Source organism: Ambystoma mexicanum, chromosome 1q, assembly GCF_040938575.1.
Source record: "Ambystoma mexicanum isolate Mex_15411 chromosome 1q, UKY_AmexF1_1, whole genome shotgun sequence".
Lineage (NCBI taxonomy): Eukaryota > Metazoa > Chordata > Amphibia > Caudata > Ambystomatidae > Ambystoma > Ambystoma mexicanum.
Window position 1 is genome coordinate 178119514 of NC_090922.1, and position 15688 is coordinate 178135201.

At 48.1% G+C, this 15688-nt stretch overlaps 1 protein-coding gene across 1 annotated transcript in view; it reads left to right on the forward strand.

Moving 5' to 3' along the window:
- Positions 1-15688, forward strand: part of LENG8 (leukocyte receptor cluster member 8) — a 381640-nt gene that overhangs the window by 101790 nt on the left and 264162 nt on the right. Inside the window, exon 6 of the mRNA XM_069636827.1 lies at positions 9898-10072. Within this exon, the coding sequence (XP_069492928.1) occupies positions 9898-10072 (175 nt within the window). The remainder of the gene's footprint in view (positions 1-9897; positions 10073-15688) is intronic.

A 15688-nucleotide genomic window follows, 5' to 3' on the forward strand; every position in this document is an offset into this window, starting at 1 on the left:
GTCTCTGGGGTGGTGTTCTTTCTGGTCACACCATCTAGTCATGGAGTTCCTCAAAGGACTAGTGATCCCGCTAGTGAAGGCACCACCCCGGGTGGGAACTCAACATGGTGCTGACGAGGCTCATGGGGGAGGGGCCCGTTAGCCTATGCATCAAGCTCCACAAGTTCCTTTCGTGAAAGACCATGTTTCTCATGGCCATCACCTCTGCCAGGACGGTGGGTAAGATCCAGGCCCTGTCCTGCAAGCAGCCTTATTTGACTTTCCACACCAGGGTGGTGTTGCGGGCGCACCCCTCCTTCATGCCCATGGTTCCATCGGAATTTCATCTCAATGAACCCTTGGTGCTGCCTGTGTTTTTTCTGACTCCTTTGTCGCCGGCTGAAAGGACTTTGCACTTGCTGGATGTGGCCCGCACGATGAGTTTCCAGAAGACGTCTCCGCTTTTTGTGAACTTTGGTCCTGTTAACCATGGGAAGACCTTGTCCAAGGCTTCCATCTCCACATGGCTCTCCGTATGCATCACTCATTGTCACTGATAGGCAAACCGACTGCTGCCTGGCTGTCCTAGAGCCCATTCTACCAGAGCGATCATTGCGACGACAGCGTTCCTGTCTGGTGTGCCCCTGCTAGAGCTATGCAGGGCTACTTACCTGGAGGTCTACACACACCTTCACGAGATTCTACTGCCTCGACCGGGATTCCAGAGAGGAGTCCAGGGTCGGCCAAGCAGTGCTACGCAACCTGTTCGCTTGAAGGTGAAGGTGAGCCTGGCCCAGAGGTAAGAGTAATTTCTTCTGTTGAGCCTTGCCATCTCCCGTGGTGGTCTATGTATGCACTGCTATATATTCTTTATTCATGAGCATGTGAATCCTTGCCCGACCCAAGCTGTAGAACAAGTTACAGGTAAGTAACTTGTTCCTTTCCCACAATCCACAATAAGAAGTGCAGCAGGACGCCCCACCGGGGCTCAATGCGAGACTCGTTAGCTTTTCCATGGGACGGCCTTTTTGCGTATGCTATTCCTCTTTTCCCAGTCTTGCGCAGAACAGTAAAGATGATCAAGAGGAACCCGTGAAATATAATCCTCATTGCCCCAAACTGGCCACACCAGACCTGGTCCTGCTCTCCATGGACAAACCCATCCGGCTCAGCGATTTCCCTTACCTCATCACTCAGGGCTAGGCGTAGATGCTACATCGCACCCTGCAATCACTCTGCCTGATGCCGTGGCTCATGACTTCGCTGAGTTTGGTGACAGCAAGGGCCCCCCTTCCACCCACCAGTCCTTGCATGAAGTGGCAGCAGTTTTGCAAGTGGTGTGAAAACCAACATGGGGCAAATCGGGAAAGGCTTAACCCATTTTGGGTGATGCCGGAGGATATTCTGCCGTACCTACATGTGCTAGCCAAATGGGGCCTCGCCCACAGCTCCATGAGGGTGCACCTGGCAGCCATCTCTAGAAATACAAGACTGAGTAAAGTAACGCCCCTCAACGGACGCAGAATAGTCTAGCACTGCTTGAAATGCTTGTTCAGGATTTCATCTCCCAGTCAAACGCATATCAATGGAGTGGAGCCTTAACACCATTCTTTCAGGGCTCATGAAGACCCCCTTTGAGCTGATGGCCACTACATCACTTGGATACCTATCTTGGAAGGTGGATTCTCTGGTGGCGGTGACATCGACTAGAAGGGTATCCGAACTGCAGGCCCTCTGTCAACCAGCCTTATCTGCGTTTTCTAAAAGACAATGTACTTTTGATGACAAACCCATGGTTTATTCCTAAAGTCGCCATGGACCTCCGCAAGAACAGATTGTTTTGTCAGTCGTCAAACCAACGTCCCCAGCAGAAGTAGCCTTGCATTCACTGGACATCAAGCAAGCGTTGAATGCTACATTGATAGAACTCGATCCTTCAGGAAATCGACAGCTTTTTCTAGCATATGGACCCACTAACCAAGGCAATGCTCTTTTCGAAGCAAAGTATAGCAAGATGGATTTCCAGTTGCGAGGCGCGATCGCAGACAACTACCAAGCGGCTACCTGGTTGGTGCTGCATATTGTTTTGTCAGTCGTCAAACCAACGTCCCCAGCAGAAGTAGCCTTGCATTCACTGGACATCAAGCAAGCGTTGAATGCTACATTGATAGAACTCGATCCTTCAGGAAATCGACAGCTTTTTCTAGCATATGGACCCACTAACCAAGGCAATGCTCTTTTCGAAGCAAAGTATAGCAAGATGGATTTCCAGTTGCGAGGCGCGATCGCAGACAACTACCAAGCGGCTACCTGGTTGGTGCTGCATACGTTGACGAGGCACTACTTCTGGAGAAGTAGCACGCCGAGGATGTGCATGCAGGAAGAGCAGTCCTGCAATGCCTGTTTCAATTAGGTACACCCCTATGGTTTACTGTTGGGGGTGGGGGGGGGCGGATTGTTTTTACCCATTTTTTTTTATTTTTATTATTTTTTTTTTAAATACACCTCCAACTACTCTGTACTGCTACATAATCTGTTCATAGCATGTGAACCTATGAAAGATCCAATGCTGCAGAAGAACGTTTAACTAACTCCTGTTCTCCAGCATTGGTATCTTTCATAGATTCACATGCGCCCTCCATCCACCACGTTAGGTAAAACCATATTTGCCCTCTGGATGGCGATCAGCACTGGGTCTGAATGTGGAGGGAAGAGGGGGACTAGTGTCTGGCTACTGGAGGTCCCATTGGCTGAGGCCAAAACCACCCATAACAAGGTTATGCTACAAATTGGAGATTTTTCTTGCTTTTAGCAAGGGAAATCAAAAGGTAACCGAGGATTCCCAGCCTGACGCCGGGGAATATTCATAGCCTGCGCATCTATGAAAGATACCAATGCTGGAGAACAGGAGTTGCAGGTAAGAAACTTTTCAATGGATTGTGTCCTCCCAAGTATTCCTCTTCTTTTGATGGTCTCTGCCAGCTTCAGACTTTTTTTCTTTGCAGAGGTAGCTGTGCGTTGATGTAGTCGACTCGATGTTCCTGGCGGGCTTCCATCCTGGAGCAAACGTCATTGTCGGTGTATATATAGTGCGTGCAGCGTCAGTTCTTCAGTTCCGTTTTTCCGTGAAAGAGACAAGTACAATGAGCGTCTTCAACACCAACCCCGAAGACGGGGTTCAGAAAATGCCATGACTGCGGCGCCAAGATGTCCCTCACTGATACTAATCTTTTGTCTCTGGTGCTTTTGGCGTGAGCACAGGATGACGGACTGTGAGTCTTGTCAGTCCAGCACTGGTAAGGCTCTGAAGAAGGGTAAAGGGAAATTGGCGGTGGGTAGGTCCCATACTGAATCTCGACGACTCGGTCGAATAAAAGATCGAGAGGTGACTCTCCTCAAAGGAAGAGATCAAAAAAGTGTTCTCGCTTCAGGAACGGGTTGCACTGTTTCTTGTTCCCCTTGAAAGAAGGCAATAATAGATCGCCTTCGTCTTCATCGGATTCCTCTCCAGACAAAATCTTAACCTGTCCGACCAAATCCTCCACTCCATCCAATCGGGAAATGCTAAATTCTCTGACCCCTTCGAAAGTGAATAAAGACTGGGCTCCTGTCATCCCATCGACAAAGATGAGGCTAAATCCTGCACACCCTTGAGCCTGGGAAGTAAGCCGGAGACTCATCCTGAACCTCCCTCCTCCCCCCTGCCCCCCCCTTCCCGAGGTCTCGACACGATGAAAAATAGTCGAAGACTCCGTCGAGGGTCAAGCCATTTGCGGGCTCCCCTTGCGCCAAAATCGATGAAGAAATTGTTGATGTTGGTGCCATTAGTGTCAAGACCTGTCATCAACACCACCTGGGTCGAAGCCATCAACGCCTTTTGACCTCTAAACCTTAACACGTTGTGAAAAATCCTATAAATCTCTGCCAAAAAATATTATTTTCAAGCCCTTAGCCTCCATTTATGAGTACCAGCCATCAGACCATCACAGTCCACCTTTTGGGTTGGAGTTTGGCACTCCTAACGTTCCAGAAAGCCTTGTTTCAGATGAATCAAGGTTGAAAGACTTGTATGACAATCTCAAAACTGCTAGTGCTGTTGACACCTCACCGGAACTTGAATTCTGGAAAGCCCGACCCAGTAGAATATTCTTATGCCTCTTATAGAGACCTTATGAGTCCTAGATTTTCTGTGTTGCGGCAGGCCGGCACCACCATTTGAGCAGGGCGATCTTACGGACATGCTTGATATGGGACCACAAAAGGATCCCATTCTTCCTTTTCATGTCACACTCCAAAAAAGTGTGATGGCAAATTGTGAGGTTCCTGAATCAAGTCGAGCTGTGGAAAAACCTCACCAAGAAGTACAGACCCTCAAGTAGCGAGCCTAGTTTTCTAAGAACCCTACACCAGAAAGCCTGGTAGTTCAGGTATCGACAAGCTACTTCCAAACAGGCTGCTTACTTAACCATCCCACCAGACAGGAATGATGAGCGGTTTGATGCTTGGGATAGGAAGGTATTTTATGCCAGGAGCATGGCTCTCAAGTCTGCAAATGCCACTTACGCCTTATCAAAATGTACATTCACCCTGTGGGACTGTGTAGCTATGGCGGCTGACCATATTTCCGAAGGTGAAGAGCGAGACGGCTTCCCGAATATTTGAAGGGACGGCAAGAAGGCTGTGTGAGTCTCTAAAATCAGTACGGGACTCTGAGCATCAGCAGAGCCAATGCGGCAAGCTCAGTAATACAGATTTGCATGGTTGAGGAAGTCTGGGGATTGCGCCGGACGTGCAAGCCAGACTCCAACACGCCCTTTGATGCCACTTAGTTGTTTGGCAGCAAGGCTTACAAAAGCCTAGAGAAGCTACAGACAAAGGTGGTTGCCAAATCCCTTGGTGCCGCCATCAGACAGCCACAACAATCTCTCCCCAGTGGATCATCTTGGAGGGGTAAGTACTTTTGTTTCTACTTCTCAGTTGGAAGAGCGAGAGGACTGGCTAATCAAAGGGGTCAAAGAAGATTCCCTGGTGGTGGACGAGGGAGAGGTGCAAAGTCCACCCAAGCAACGGCTACTTTACCATCAGCCGCCTCAAAACCTCTGAGGCCTTAACCCACAAGACCCCGGTGGGAGGCACTCTTGCTGCATCTGTAAGAAAGGCGGCGTATTACTTCAGATGCGTGGGCATTGGAAACAGTAGGCCTGGGTGGCTGCCACACCTTTCTAAATAGTCCTCAGGACCATCCACCAGGGAGCCACTCATTCAAAGTTCCGGATCCGTTCCTTGTGCAGGATATTTTGAGCCTGTTGGAGAACGGTGCTATAGAATCAGTACCTGTAACAGAGGGTGTTACTCTTCCCTATTGTTAGGCAGAATTGCATGCAGTACCCTCTGGGACCACCACACACAATTAGGACTACAGGTGTAAGCAAGACCAACCTTTGTTATACTTCTGTACTTCACAGTTTGTTAGCGAGCTGAGCAGCCAGGCTTCTCTCGAGAGTGAATGTGAGTAGTACAAGTAGTTCCAAAAAGGACTGTCAATCACAGTGGTTCAAGTAGACACTTATACTCAAGGTTTCTTGGTTAAACACTTAATGTATTTACACAATCATTTATACAACATTTCACTAGAAGACAACTTAATATTGTAGACCAATATATTTCATTACAAAACTAAGTTTTTGATACAGTTTGAGCTCCCCTGAAAAAGGAGTCAAATGGCAGTTCAGTTACTTAGCAGTGAGCAAAAAGGACAAAAGTAAGTAGAATAGATTATATATACTTTCTAGGCAGTGCAAATAGTTTCAGTTCACCAGAATAGTTCAATTCAAGTCAATAGGCCAGCCCAAAGTCAATGGGCTACTGTTTTGGATAGGAAAAAGCAGTTCTGGTATCAAACGGTAAAGTCTTTGCAAAAGTTCTCAGAAGTAGTTTAGGCGAAGAATAATAATTTGTGGGGTCACAAGCTGTTGGAAAAGTTTCACAAACTTTTCTTCGAAAGAGTGGCATTCTCTCAATCGGGTTGGCACAGTACCTTTGTATGAAAAAAACAAATGTTGCCGAAGTTGTAGTTCCTGCAGACCTCGCTGTTCCTGAGCCTGTCGTGGGAACAAGAGGGAGGCAGTCGGGGGACTCCTGCACTGCACGGGATCGTTTAAGAAAGCAAACAAAATAGTCACTTCAGTTCCAGTAGCTGTAGATTCAAGAACACAAACTGGTGTCCCTCTCCCTGGTTAAACCTAACCAGCCTTGAGAATGGTATCCAGGTGTCTTATGAGTTGATTGGTCCCACCAACTCAAAGGAAGAATTCGTCCTTGAAGGAGCATCTGCCGAATGGAGTTTGGAAATTTGGACCTGCAGCAGGGCTTCACCGGGCAAACCAACGGTCCAGTGGTTGCAGCAGTTGTCCTCTTCCAGCTCGTCTTCGGTTCTTTTGTTCCAGTGGTCAACTCTGCCTTTCAGTCCAAAAGTCTTGCCTTTTAAACAGTTTTCTTCCATTTCATTCCAGCCTAGCTGTCATTCACCCAGCAGGGTGGCTGTCCTTGTCAGACAATCAGCCAGCAAATCACGCCAGAGTGCATTTGGGTCTCCTAGGAGACCAAGCATGGGGAGTTTCGGGCACCTCCCTCACTTCCTGCCCACCCCAGACACTCGGTCGCGAAGGGTGGATTTCAGATCTGAAGCCTGCCAAAGGCACACGAACAAAGGGACCAAACCTGGTTTGGCTCACAGACAAACACTAGAAGGACCTTTCTAAAAAGAAATGGCGAAAAAAGACCGGGACCTGTTTAAACAAAGGGGCTTAAGGCGCCATCTTGAAAAACATGCCTCCGTGATTTTTAGCTAACGTGTTCGCGGTCAGGAAAAATCATGGAAGCTTGTAAAACCACTGCCACCAGCCTTTTCTATAGAAAAGGGTAGCATTTCACTGCTACATGAGTGTTTAGACACAGGGGCTACTATGCTGGGCCTGTTAATTTGGAAAAGACTAGTAAAGTCAATTTCACTTTACATTCTCTGGGAAACAGTAGTTTATCCCAGAGAAGGTATTTAAACCTTTGAGAAGTCTAAAAGACATCCCTGTGCCACTGCACTGAGGGTGCTGTGTAACACACATGAAAAGATTATGCCTATGGAGTTATCTAAAACTCCATAATCCGAGAAAACAAATGTAAAACACATATCGAAACACATGAAAGAGTGTTTAAAAAAATCAAGTCCTCAAAATCCAGCAAAGTTGCTGGGGGTCTCTAAGATGAAGGGAATTAGCACATTTCTGAGAATTCTTCCTAACACTGAGCCCCAAGAAGGACAGAGGAATGAGACCCATCTTGGACTTGAGAGATGCTTGAACAAGGTCCTCATGTAGGACACATTCAAGATGGTCACACTTTCTCAGATCCTGCAGGCCCTCCAGCTCCAGGATTGGTGCCATTGGACCTTCAGGATGCTTACTTTCATATGCCTATCCATCACAAGCACAAAGTACCTGAGGCTTGCCATTGGCGGTTATCATTATCAATTTCGAGTTCTGCCATTCGGGCTGACCGCCGCCTGAGGGTTTTCACCAAGCTGATGGGGGTGGCAGCGAGTCTCAGGAGAGGGGGCTTCATGTCTACCCCGACCTGGGCTATTGGATGATCAGGGCATGGTCTCCCAAACAGGCCCTGGAACATCGCAGCATAGCCTGCCACTCACTTCAGACTGGGCTTCTCCCTCAATTACAAGAAGTCCTACATGATACCATCTCAAAGATTCCAGGTCCTCGGAGCAGTCCTGTATGCATCCTTGGGATAAGCCTCGCCACCCAAGGTGCGGGCTCAACGCATTCTGCAGATGGTTGCCAAATTCCGAGTGCCCAGTGTCTTCCAGCCTTTGATTTTTCTGAGATTGCTCATCTGTGGCTCACATGAGAATGCGATTCCTCCAATGTGTCCTCTGGACACAGTGGTCTGAATTCCTGGGCAGGATGACGGAACTCCTTCAGGTCCCAACAGTCACACAGGATCTCCTGTGGTGGGCTTGTGAGGACAACATTCTGAAGGAAGACACTTTTTTGGCAACCATGGCCAGAGGTTACAGTTATGGACTCCTCAATGATCTGACAATCGGTGGGCATTGGTCTCCATCGGAGTCCAAACTGCCCATAAACCTTTTGGAGCCGAGGGCAATCAGACTAGCGATGATGGTCTTTCTGCCCTCTGTACGGGGAAAGAATGTCCTGATAATGACGGACAACACAGTGGCCATGTACTACCTCAACAAAAGGTGTAGGGTCACTACTACTGTGCAGAGAAGCAATAAAGCTCTGATTCTGGGCAATTCAAGAAGGAATCTCCCCGTCTGTAGTTCACCTAGCCGGAGAGGAGAACACTGCGGCAGACGCTTTAGGCATGCAGAGCAGTCTCCCACTAGTGGGAACTAGCTCAGGAAGTTCGATATTTCGCCCTTTGAGGATCCCCACAAGTGGATCTGTTTGTGACCGGTGTCAACCGGAAGTGCACACTTTCTGCTCCAGGGAATTTGCTCCAACAAGAGCTCTAGGAGACGCGTTAGTAGTGGACAGGGAATTTCCACTCCTGTTACGCGTTTCTTCCTGTGCCTATCATTCCTCACGTGATCAGGAGGCTGAGAAAGTTTGGGAAATCCATTATCCTAATTGCCCCGGATTGGGCCAGGAGGATGTGGTACCCGGACTTTCTGGATGTGTCCATCTTCCCTCCATTGGGTCTTCCACAAAGAGGACAGTCTCTTGCAAGAGGAGGGCCTGGTTCTCCATCCAGTGGTCAAGACATGCAACCTTCACTCATGGTTTCTGAGAGGTTGAGATACAAGGATTGGGACCTACTGGATGGCATAATGGAGAGTTTGCTTTCAGCCAGGCGGCCAGCAACGCAATCCTTGTACTGCTGCCGTTGGAACAAAATCTGCAGTTGGTGCAGGGAAAAGTATGTGGACCCTTTTCAGTGCAATACGAAGTGTGGTGGTGGTGGTGGTGGTGGTGGTGTTGTGGTGTCCTTTCAAATCTGGGGCTCTAGATTGATCAGATTTTCATGTATGCAAGAAAATTGTGCTTCCTACATTATATCCGCCTCATCCTGGGAAGGAAGTGGAAAGGCTGCATAGGCTTGATCCCAGAAGGGCTTTGAGCTTTTGTGTTTCAAGAATGGCGAAAATATGTAATCATGACCAGCTTTTCATTGGGTACACTGGACACAAACTGGGGTTTTAAGTTACAAACCAAACTGTCCAGGTGGATAATTCTTGCAATTGCGTAATGCTACAGATTTGCTGGGAAAGATCCCCCAGAAGGCCTGAGAGCTCATTTCACAGGGGTGCCTATAAAAGGCATTTGTGCGGCAGCCATCTGGTCATAACATGCACACATTTACTAAATATTGTCTGGATTCAGCCTCTAACCAGGAAGGAGGATTTGAAGCCTTCCTTCATTCAGTCCATGACAAATCCTAAATCTGAGAATTTGTACTCCCTCCTCCAAGACATAATGCTTCTTTGGGAGTCTAAAATAATTAGGTATACGTGGGAGGACACAATCCATTCGAAGAACACGTTTCTTACCCCTGGTAATGTTCTTACGACTGGATGCTCCTGTTGAGGAACATCCATTCGAAAGAACGTTACCAAGGGTAAGTAACTTGTTCTGCTTTTTTTGCATAGTACATATATTTGACGAACATTGGGTGAAAATTCCTTGTTTGAATTTTATGCACTGTACCACCATGTTGCTTTAAGTGTGCATTGTCGACTGCTCAGCTCTGTTTAATATTTCAAGAGTCAGGAGCACTCCAGGGAACCCTGTTGGCTAGTTGTAGGTAGGTTTGTCTTGCACCTTGAAAACTGGGCTTAGGGAAGACCCCTGTACTTTTCTGAAGTTTTCTAATCTTTATTCACAGAAGCACCTGGGACTGGGGGCTTAAAGTTCAACATTCAGAAACGTCCTTTTGTCTTGGCGAGCCAGAGTTTTGGATCCACGGAGCATCAAAGTAATGAAACAGAGCAGCAACCACCCCAGCCACAGGCAATAAATCAGCAGCAGGTGGCCAGTAATGAGAAGAGGCATGATCACTGGTAATGGTCTCCAAATATCTTTTAGTAAAATGTATACCCGGTTTACAAGTACGTAATGTTGAGATTTTAATATTGATTTACTGACTTTGTGGTAGCTAATGCTTTCAATTGATAAAGAACCAGAAGCCAGAGGTTTAAGAGATGGGAGCACATCCAAAATGTTTCACTTTAGGGGCATGCTTTCCTTGTCGGGGTCAAACTAATTTCACTAGCCTCCATGTGACAGTAATTTTGGCAAGGTGTTAGGAACGGTATAAGTAACTGCATATTTGTTATGCTAACGGAAATAGCATGGCAGTCAGTGCTAACTCTTGCAGTGAGATATGAAACGACAAAGTTGCATCACATTAAAACTGTATGGTGGATACCTACATTGTTTCCCAAATTAATGTATACTCCTACGTCCCGTCCCCTTTCTTCCATCCTAATAGGGTGTCCCCCAACATGGGACGGTAACCTAACCTTTGGCAGTGAAATTGAGCTTCCCCTTTAAATGTAGCACAGAACGCAGGGCGCGAACTCACGGACGCCCCACCGATTCCCCTCCCTCCAGCGCCTCACCTTAGTCCCTTTTTCCACACAGATGGTGTCGAACCTGCCTGCCCAGAGATTTCTTTAGCTGTCCACTTGCTCCCTGTTTGTTTTTTTCAATTCTTATTTCACTTCCCATCAGTGCCTCACCGCCACTGGCGCATGTTGGCCGCGGGAGGCTTCACGAGATGTGCCTCATGCGACTGCTCTTTCCCGGCGTCGGACCCCCATGCACTCTGTCTTGAGTGTTTGGGACCCGACCACCTATGGGACTTGTGTTCAGCCTGCAGTGCTCTCGGTCACAGCATTGAAGAATAGTTTGTCGCGATGGTGAGATCTTCCACACTTCTCCGCCCCACGTTAAGGTCTTCGTCTCCAGGACCTCTCGTCAAGACAAGGTAGGACCTCTGTTCAGCACAGGCCAACAGTGCAGCAACTCCTTCCCCCGGCGTTCCCACGGATCAGGGGTTCCTTGGATTCAGGTTGTGGCAGGACAGAGTCCTCTAAGGCTACCGCCTCCCAAGCAGAGAGTCCCTACCAGGCTGTCCTCAAAGGGGCGATCAAGTTCGTCTCGTCCTCTTCTACCCCTGGGGGGTAAGGGATCGTTGGAGTCTGTCCTCTGCTAGATCCAGCATGGCTACCGGCACAGGTGCCAGGGGCATCCAGCCTACCGGAGCTCGCTCTGAAGTTGTCTGTCAGGGCGCTACAACTATGGCCGTCCAACCGTGGGCTCATCGCCTACCAGTGTTCTATGAGGTCAATGCCTCTGCTTCGGGTACAAGACCCATGCCGTATCCTCTCGTGTCTGAGGCCTCCCTTGGCGCCCTCCCGCCCAGAGCAATGTGCAAGGCTTCAAAATGGCAAGAGTGGCACGTGGCAGAGCCTGCTAAGCAAGCAGCAGTCTTGGATCCAGCTCAGTGCCTGCCAGTGCTTTCGGCCATCGAATGGGCTTTGCAGGATGTTTCTAGCCCCCTTCCCTCTGGAAGCCGCAGCGGATTGTACGTTGCAGGTTTCTTGAGCCCCGAAGGGGTACATCTACCCATCTCAGCCATATGGCCACATGCACCAGACACGTCCATGATTTTTTTTTTAAACAATTTTGATACGTTTTTACAACACAAACCCAAAAGTGCATGTCATATTGCTTCAAACATCATGTACAATATCATGTAACATCCACTGTCTCCCCATTTCCCTCCCCCTTAACTCGAGCCTACTCCACTCTCCGCCGATGTTTCCTCTAGGGGTTCCCCCACCTCTGTATTCCCAGCGGAATTGTGTTCACTTCGGCAGGCTTGGGTAGTCCCAGACAGTGTGGCCTCATTCCATGCCGCCATTTTCGCCTCTGCCCATTTCTGGAGATCATACCACCAGACCTCTACCCTTGGCCCGTTTGCTTTCCAACCCATGGCACTTCTGCGCTTGGCAAGTATGTAGGCCAGGTCCTTGAGTTTACTCACGTGTCTTAGTTTGAACGGTCTGGAAAAGCCCCCCACCATGCATGCCCACACATATTCCACATCAAGCATGATCCCCTTTTCGGCTAAGCAGTGGGCTACTTCTCCCCAGAATTTCCCAATTTCCGTGCATGCCCAGAACATCATTCCTGCGTTCACTTCCCCACATTTGGGACATGTTTGTGTTTCTGCGCTCTTAAATCGAGCAATCCTCTGGTGGGTCATGTCTGCTCTGTGGGTAACATATAGCTGGATCTGTTGCAGCCTCGTTTTCCTAGACACTTTTTAATGATATCTCTGGACCCTCTCCCACAGAACCCATCATGCATGGGTACCCCGGCTTCCTCTTCCCAGGTCGTCTCAGCTGGGTCACTTACTTTCCCACCCTAGACATCAGCAGTTCATAGATTCAAGAGACCTCGTCCCCTCCCTTCCACCCACCCCCCGAGATATCATGAATTGTTTCTATGGCCGGGTTGGTCTTTCAGCACCATTTCGGACCATGTCTCCTTCACCCGCTGTACCAATCTAGTGTAAGTAATGGACTGCCCTATGTTAAATTCCATTACCTTCCCCTCTTGCCATACATCTCCCAGCGTTGCCACGCCCACCAGTTCCCAATGCGTATGAATCATCTTCCTCAGTTGCTCCTCCCCTCCGGTCAGTGCCACGAGCGGCTCCTGCGGGGAACACTGGGTTGGGCTTTCCATGGCTTGGCAAGCCTTACGCCACATCTTCCATCCCAGTTCTAACTCCTCGTGCACACTTTTAGCTCTGGTTTTGGCAGCCATGTGCATTCTTTCAGAGAGAACGGAGCACATTCGGACCTCAACAATCTGGACTCCGATGTTGAGTCTTCGGACAACCATTTAGCCACATATTGTAATTGGCTGGCCAGATAATAGACCTTAGTTGGGCAATTGTATGCCCCCTTTATCATACGTATTCTGCAGTTTCCACAGGGCTATTCTATTCCTGGTATTGTGCCATATGAACCCTCTACATATGCTCTGCAGTTTAACAAAGAATCGTTTGGGTAATATATGTGGTATGTTCCCATAAAAGTGTAACCGTCTCAGCAATACTACCATCTTCAGCAGTGCCACCCTCCCTACCATGGCCTTAGCCCAGAATCTCCTGCTGTTCTCAATGTGGCTCTGCCTTTTCTGTATTATATTTATATCAGTCTCCACCCTATGATAGACGTCAATCCACAGATACCTAAAGGTTCTAGTCTCCCAAGGTACATGTAATGCTGGTAAATGTTCCTGCAAAATCCCTTTTTTTCTCCCCAAGGGGAATATACACGACTCTTTCGGGTTAACTGTAATGCCAGAGAGAAATGCAAATCGCTCCATTTTTAAGATATATTGCAGGTTTTCCCCTGGGTACCTCAAGTATAGTAACATCGTCCGCATAATTTGATATTAAATGTGACCCTCCTTTCGTGTAGATTCCCACCTTTCATATTGTTGTCTCAGATAGATCGCTGGCATATGTAACTATTGCCGAGCTTGGATCCTCGATTACGCGACGTACACACGCCCATTGCTGCAAGCATTAAAAGAGGCACAAAAGAACAGTGCCCCAATAAAATGGACACAGGAAATGATGACACAATATTTCAGACTAAAAGATTATTGCCCATGCCCCAGTTCTTGCGAACCCAGATTGAGGGGGAATTTTTCTTGTTCTCACACTGTACTGGTACGCTAATGACAGCAGTACTGACACAAAAGACATCACTAGGTCACAAACCATTGGCTTATTATAGCGGAACACTAGATCCAGTAATGCAAGGCCACTTTGCGTGCGAACAGGCTCTCGTAGCTGCGGCCTTCGCGATTGAAAAGAGTGCCACCATTCGATGGGATGTTCAGTAACGCTATATGCAGAGCATTCCTTATTTGCAATTCTCGAGCGATCAAAATTAACCCAGACAACCCAGAGGGCAACCGCATATGAAATAATTTCTAGCCCCAATGTACATTTGGTCAGATGCAAGACAGTGAATCCAGCAACATTTATTACAGAGCCATGTACAACAGAGGACATACAGGAACACGATTGTGCCACCTATGAGGGGGAGGGTGATGACATTCCAAAAGCAAGTGAAAATGCCCTGGAGGAGGGAGAAATATATTTCATAGATGGGTTGGCATCAATAAACCCAGAAACCGGGGAAAGACACGTAGGGATGGCGGTAGTGCGCATGGCGGAAGATGGCTATGAAACGATTGTCCAAAAACGCCTCCCATCCCATTACTCTGCACAGGCAGCTGAACTAACTGCACTGATTGAGGCATTGCGCACAGCCAAAGGATGCGCAGTAACTATATACTCAAATTCAGCATATGGAACTACCACAGTCCATTCGGGGTTGTCACGATGGCGTAGAAGGGTGTTCAGGCGGGCAGATGGCTCTCCAGTACAGCACGCAAAATTATTGAATGAGTTAATAGATGCAATTCTAGTACCGTCCATAGTGGCATTGAAGTGCCAAGCCCATACCAACAACACAGACGCCATCTCAATGGGGAAACGCGGCAGCCGACGCGGCAGCGAAGGAAGCCTCGTATTTCAATACAACACCTACACACGAATGCATTGTAAAGGCAGCCAGTACAGGACCACTAGAAGAATCCTACAGTAATATCCCAATAGCACAAATAATAGAATTACAAAAGAGAGCACCACAGGAAGAGCAAAAATTGTGGAATAAACAGGGATGTAAACAATCAGCCAAAGACCTCATTTGGAGGCAGGAGACAACAGGAAAGGTGGCGATGCCCGTAGAATTATTAGAAGTAGCATTCCAACAGCTGCACTTCCCCGGCCATGTAACAAAACACATTGCCGCAGACATCCAGGAACATTGGTTCGTCCCCAATTTACAGGAACACTTGTCAAAATTTGTTGTAGAATGCATAACATGTCAAACATACGTTGTCGATCGGCCCATTGTTACCACCATAGCTGAGGTAGGCATGCTTTTTTCACAACACCGGAGTCCCAGTTGGCACACACAGAAGAATAAGAGCACAAAGACGATGATGGGGACGAGTATTTTCATTGCCACGTTTACCCATGATGGTATCCAGCTAAACAGATTGTCGAACCATGTGCTTTCCTCTGCGCCTCCTTCTGTTCTCATCCTCTCTCCTAAATTGTGTACTGCTGTTATCACATGTGAGTGTCCCTTTCTCAGCACCTTCAGTTGGCACGAACGTGCAACACGCCGCTCCCCCCCCCCCCCCCCCCATTTTTCGGCAAACACCACAGTCCATCGCCGTGAGGAGATCTAGGACATATCTGTTTTGCATTGTCATTGGGCGCAGTGCGTGGAGCTCTATTTTTATAACGTTGAACCCTTCTTCCGTGTCGTTGGTGCGCTGGGAGCTCATCCAACTGGCTATCTGCAACCATTTGGCGTTTGTTCGTGCTTGCAGTCCCGGGACAAGAAGTGAGGCGAAAAATGTCTCTGCTGATGAAAAGAGCTTGTATTTCTGCGGGATCTCCGCAAGGGGTTTCGATGATTCGGATGAGATATAGTTGGAGGATCTTTTGCTCCGTGACAGTTTTCTCTTCAGTTCATATTCTGACAAAAGTTCGTAAGCTGGAGCATCTG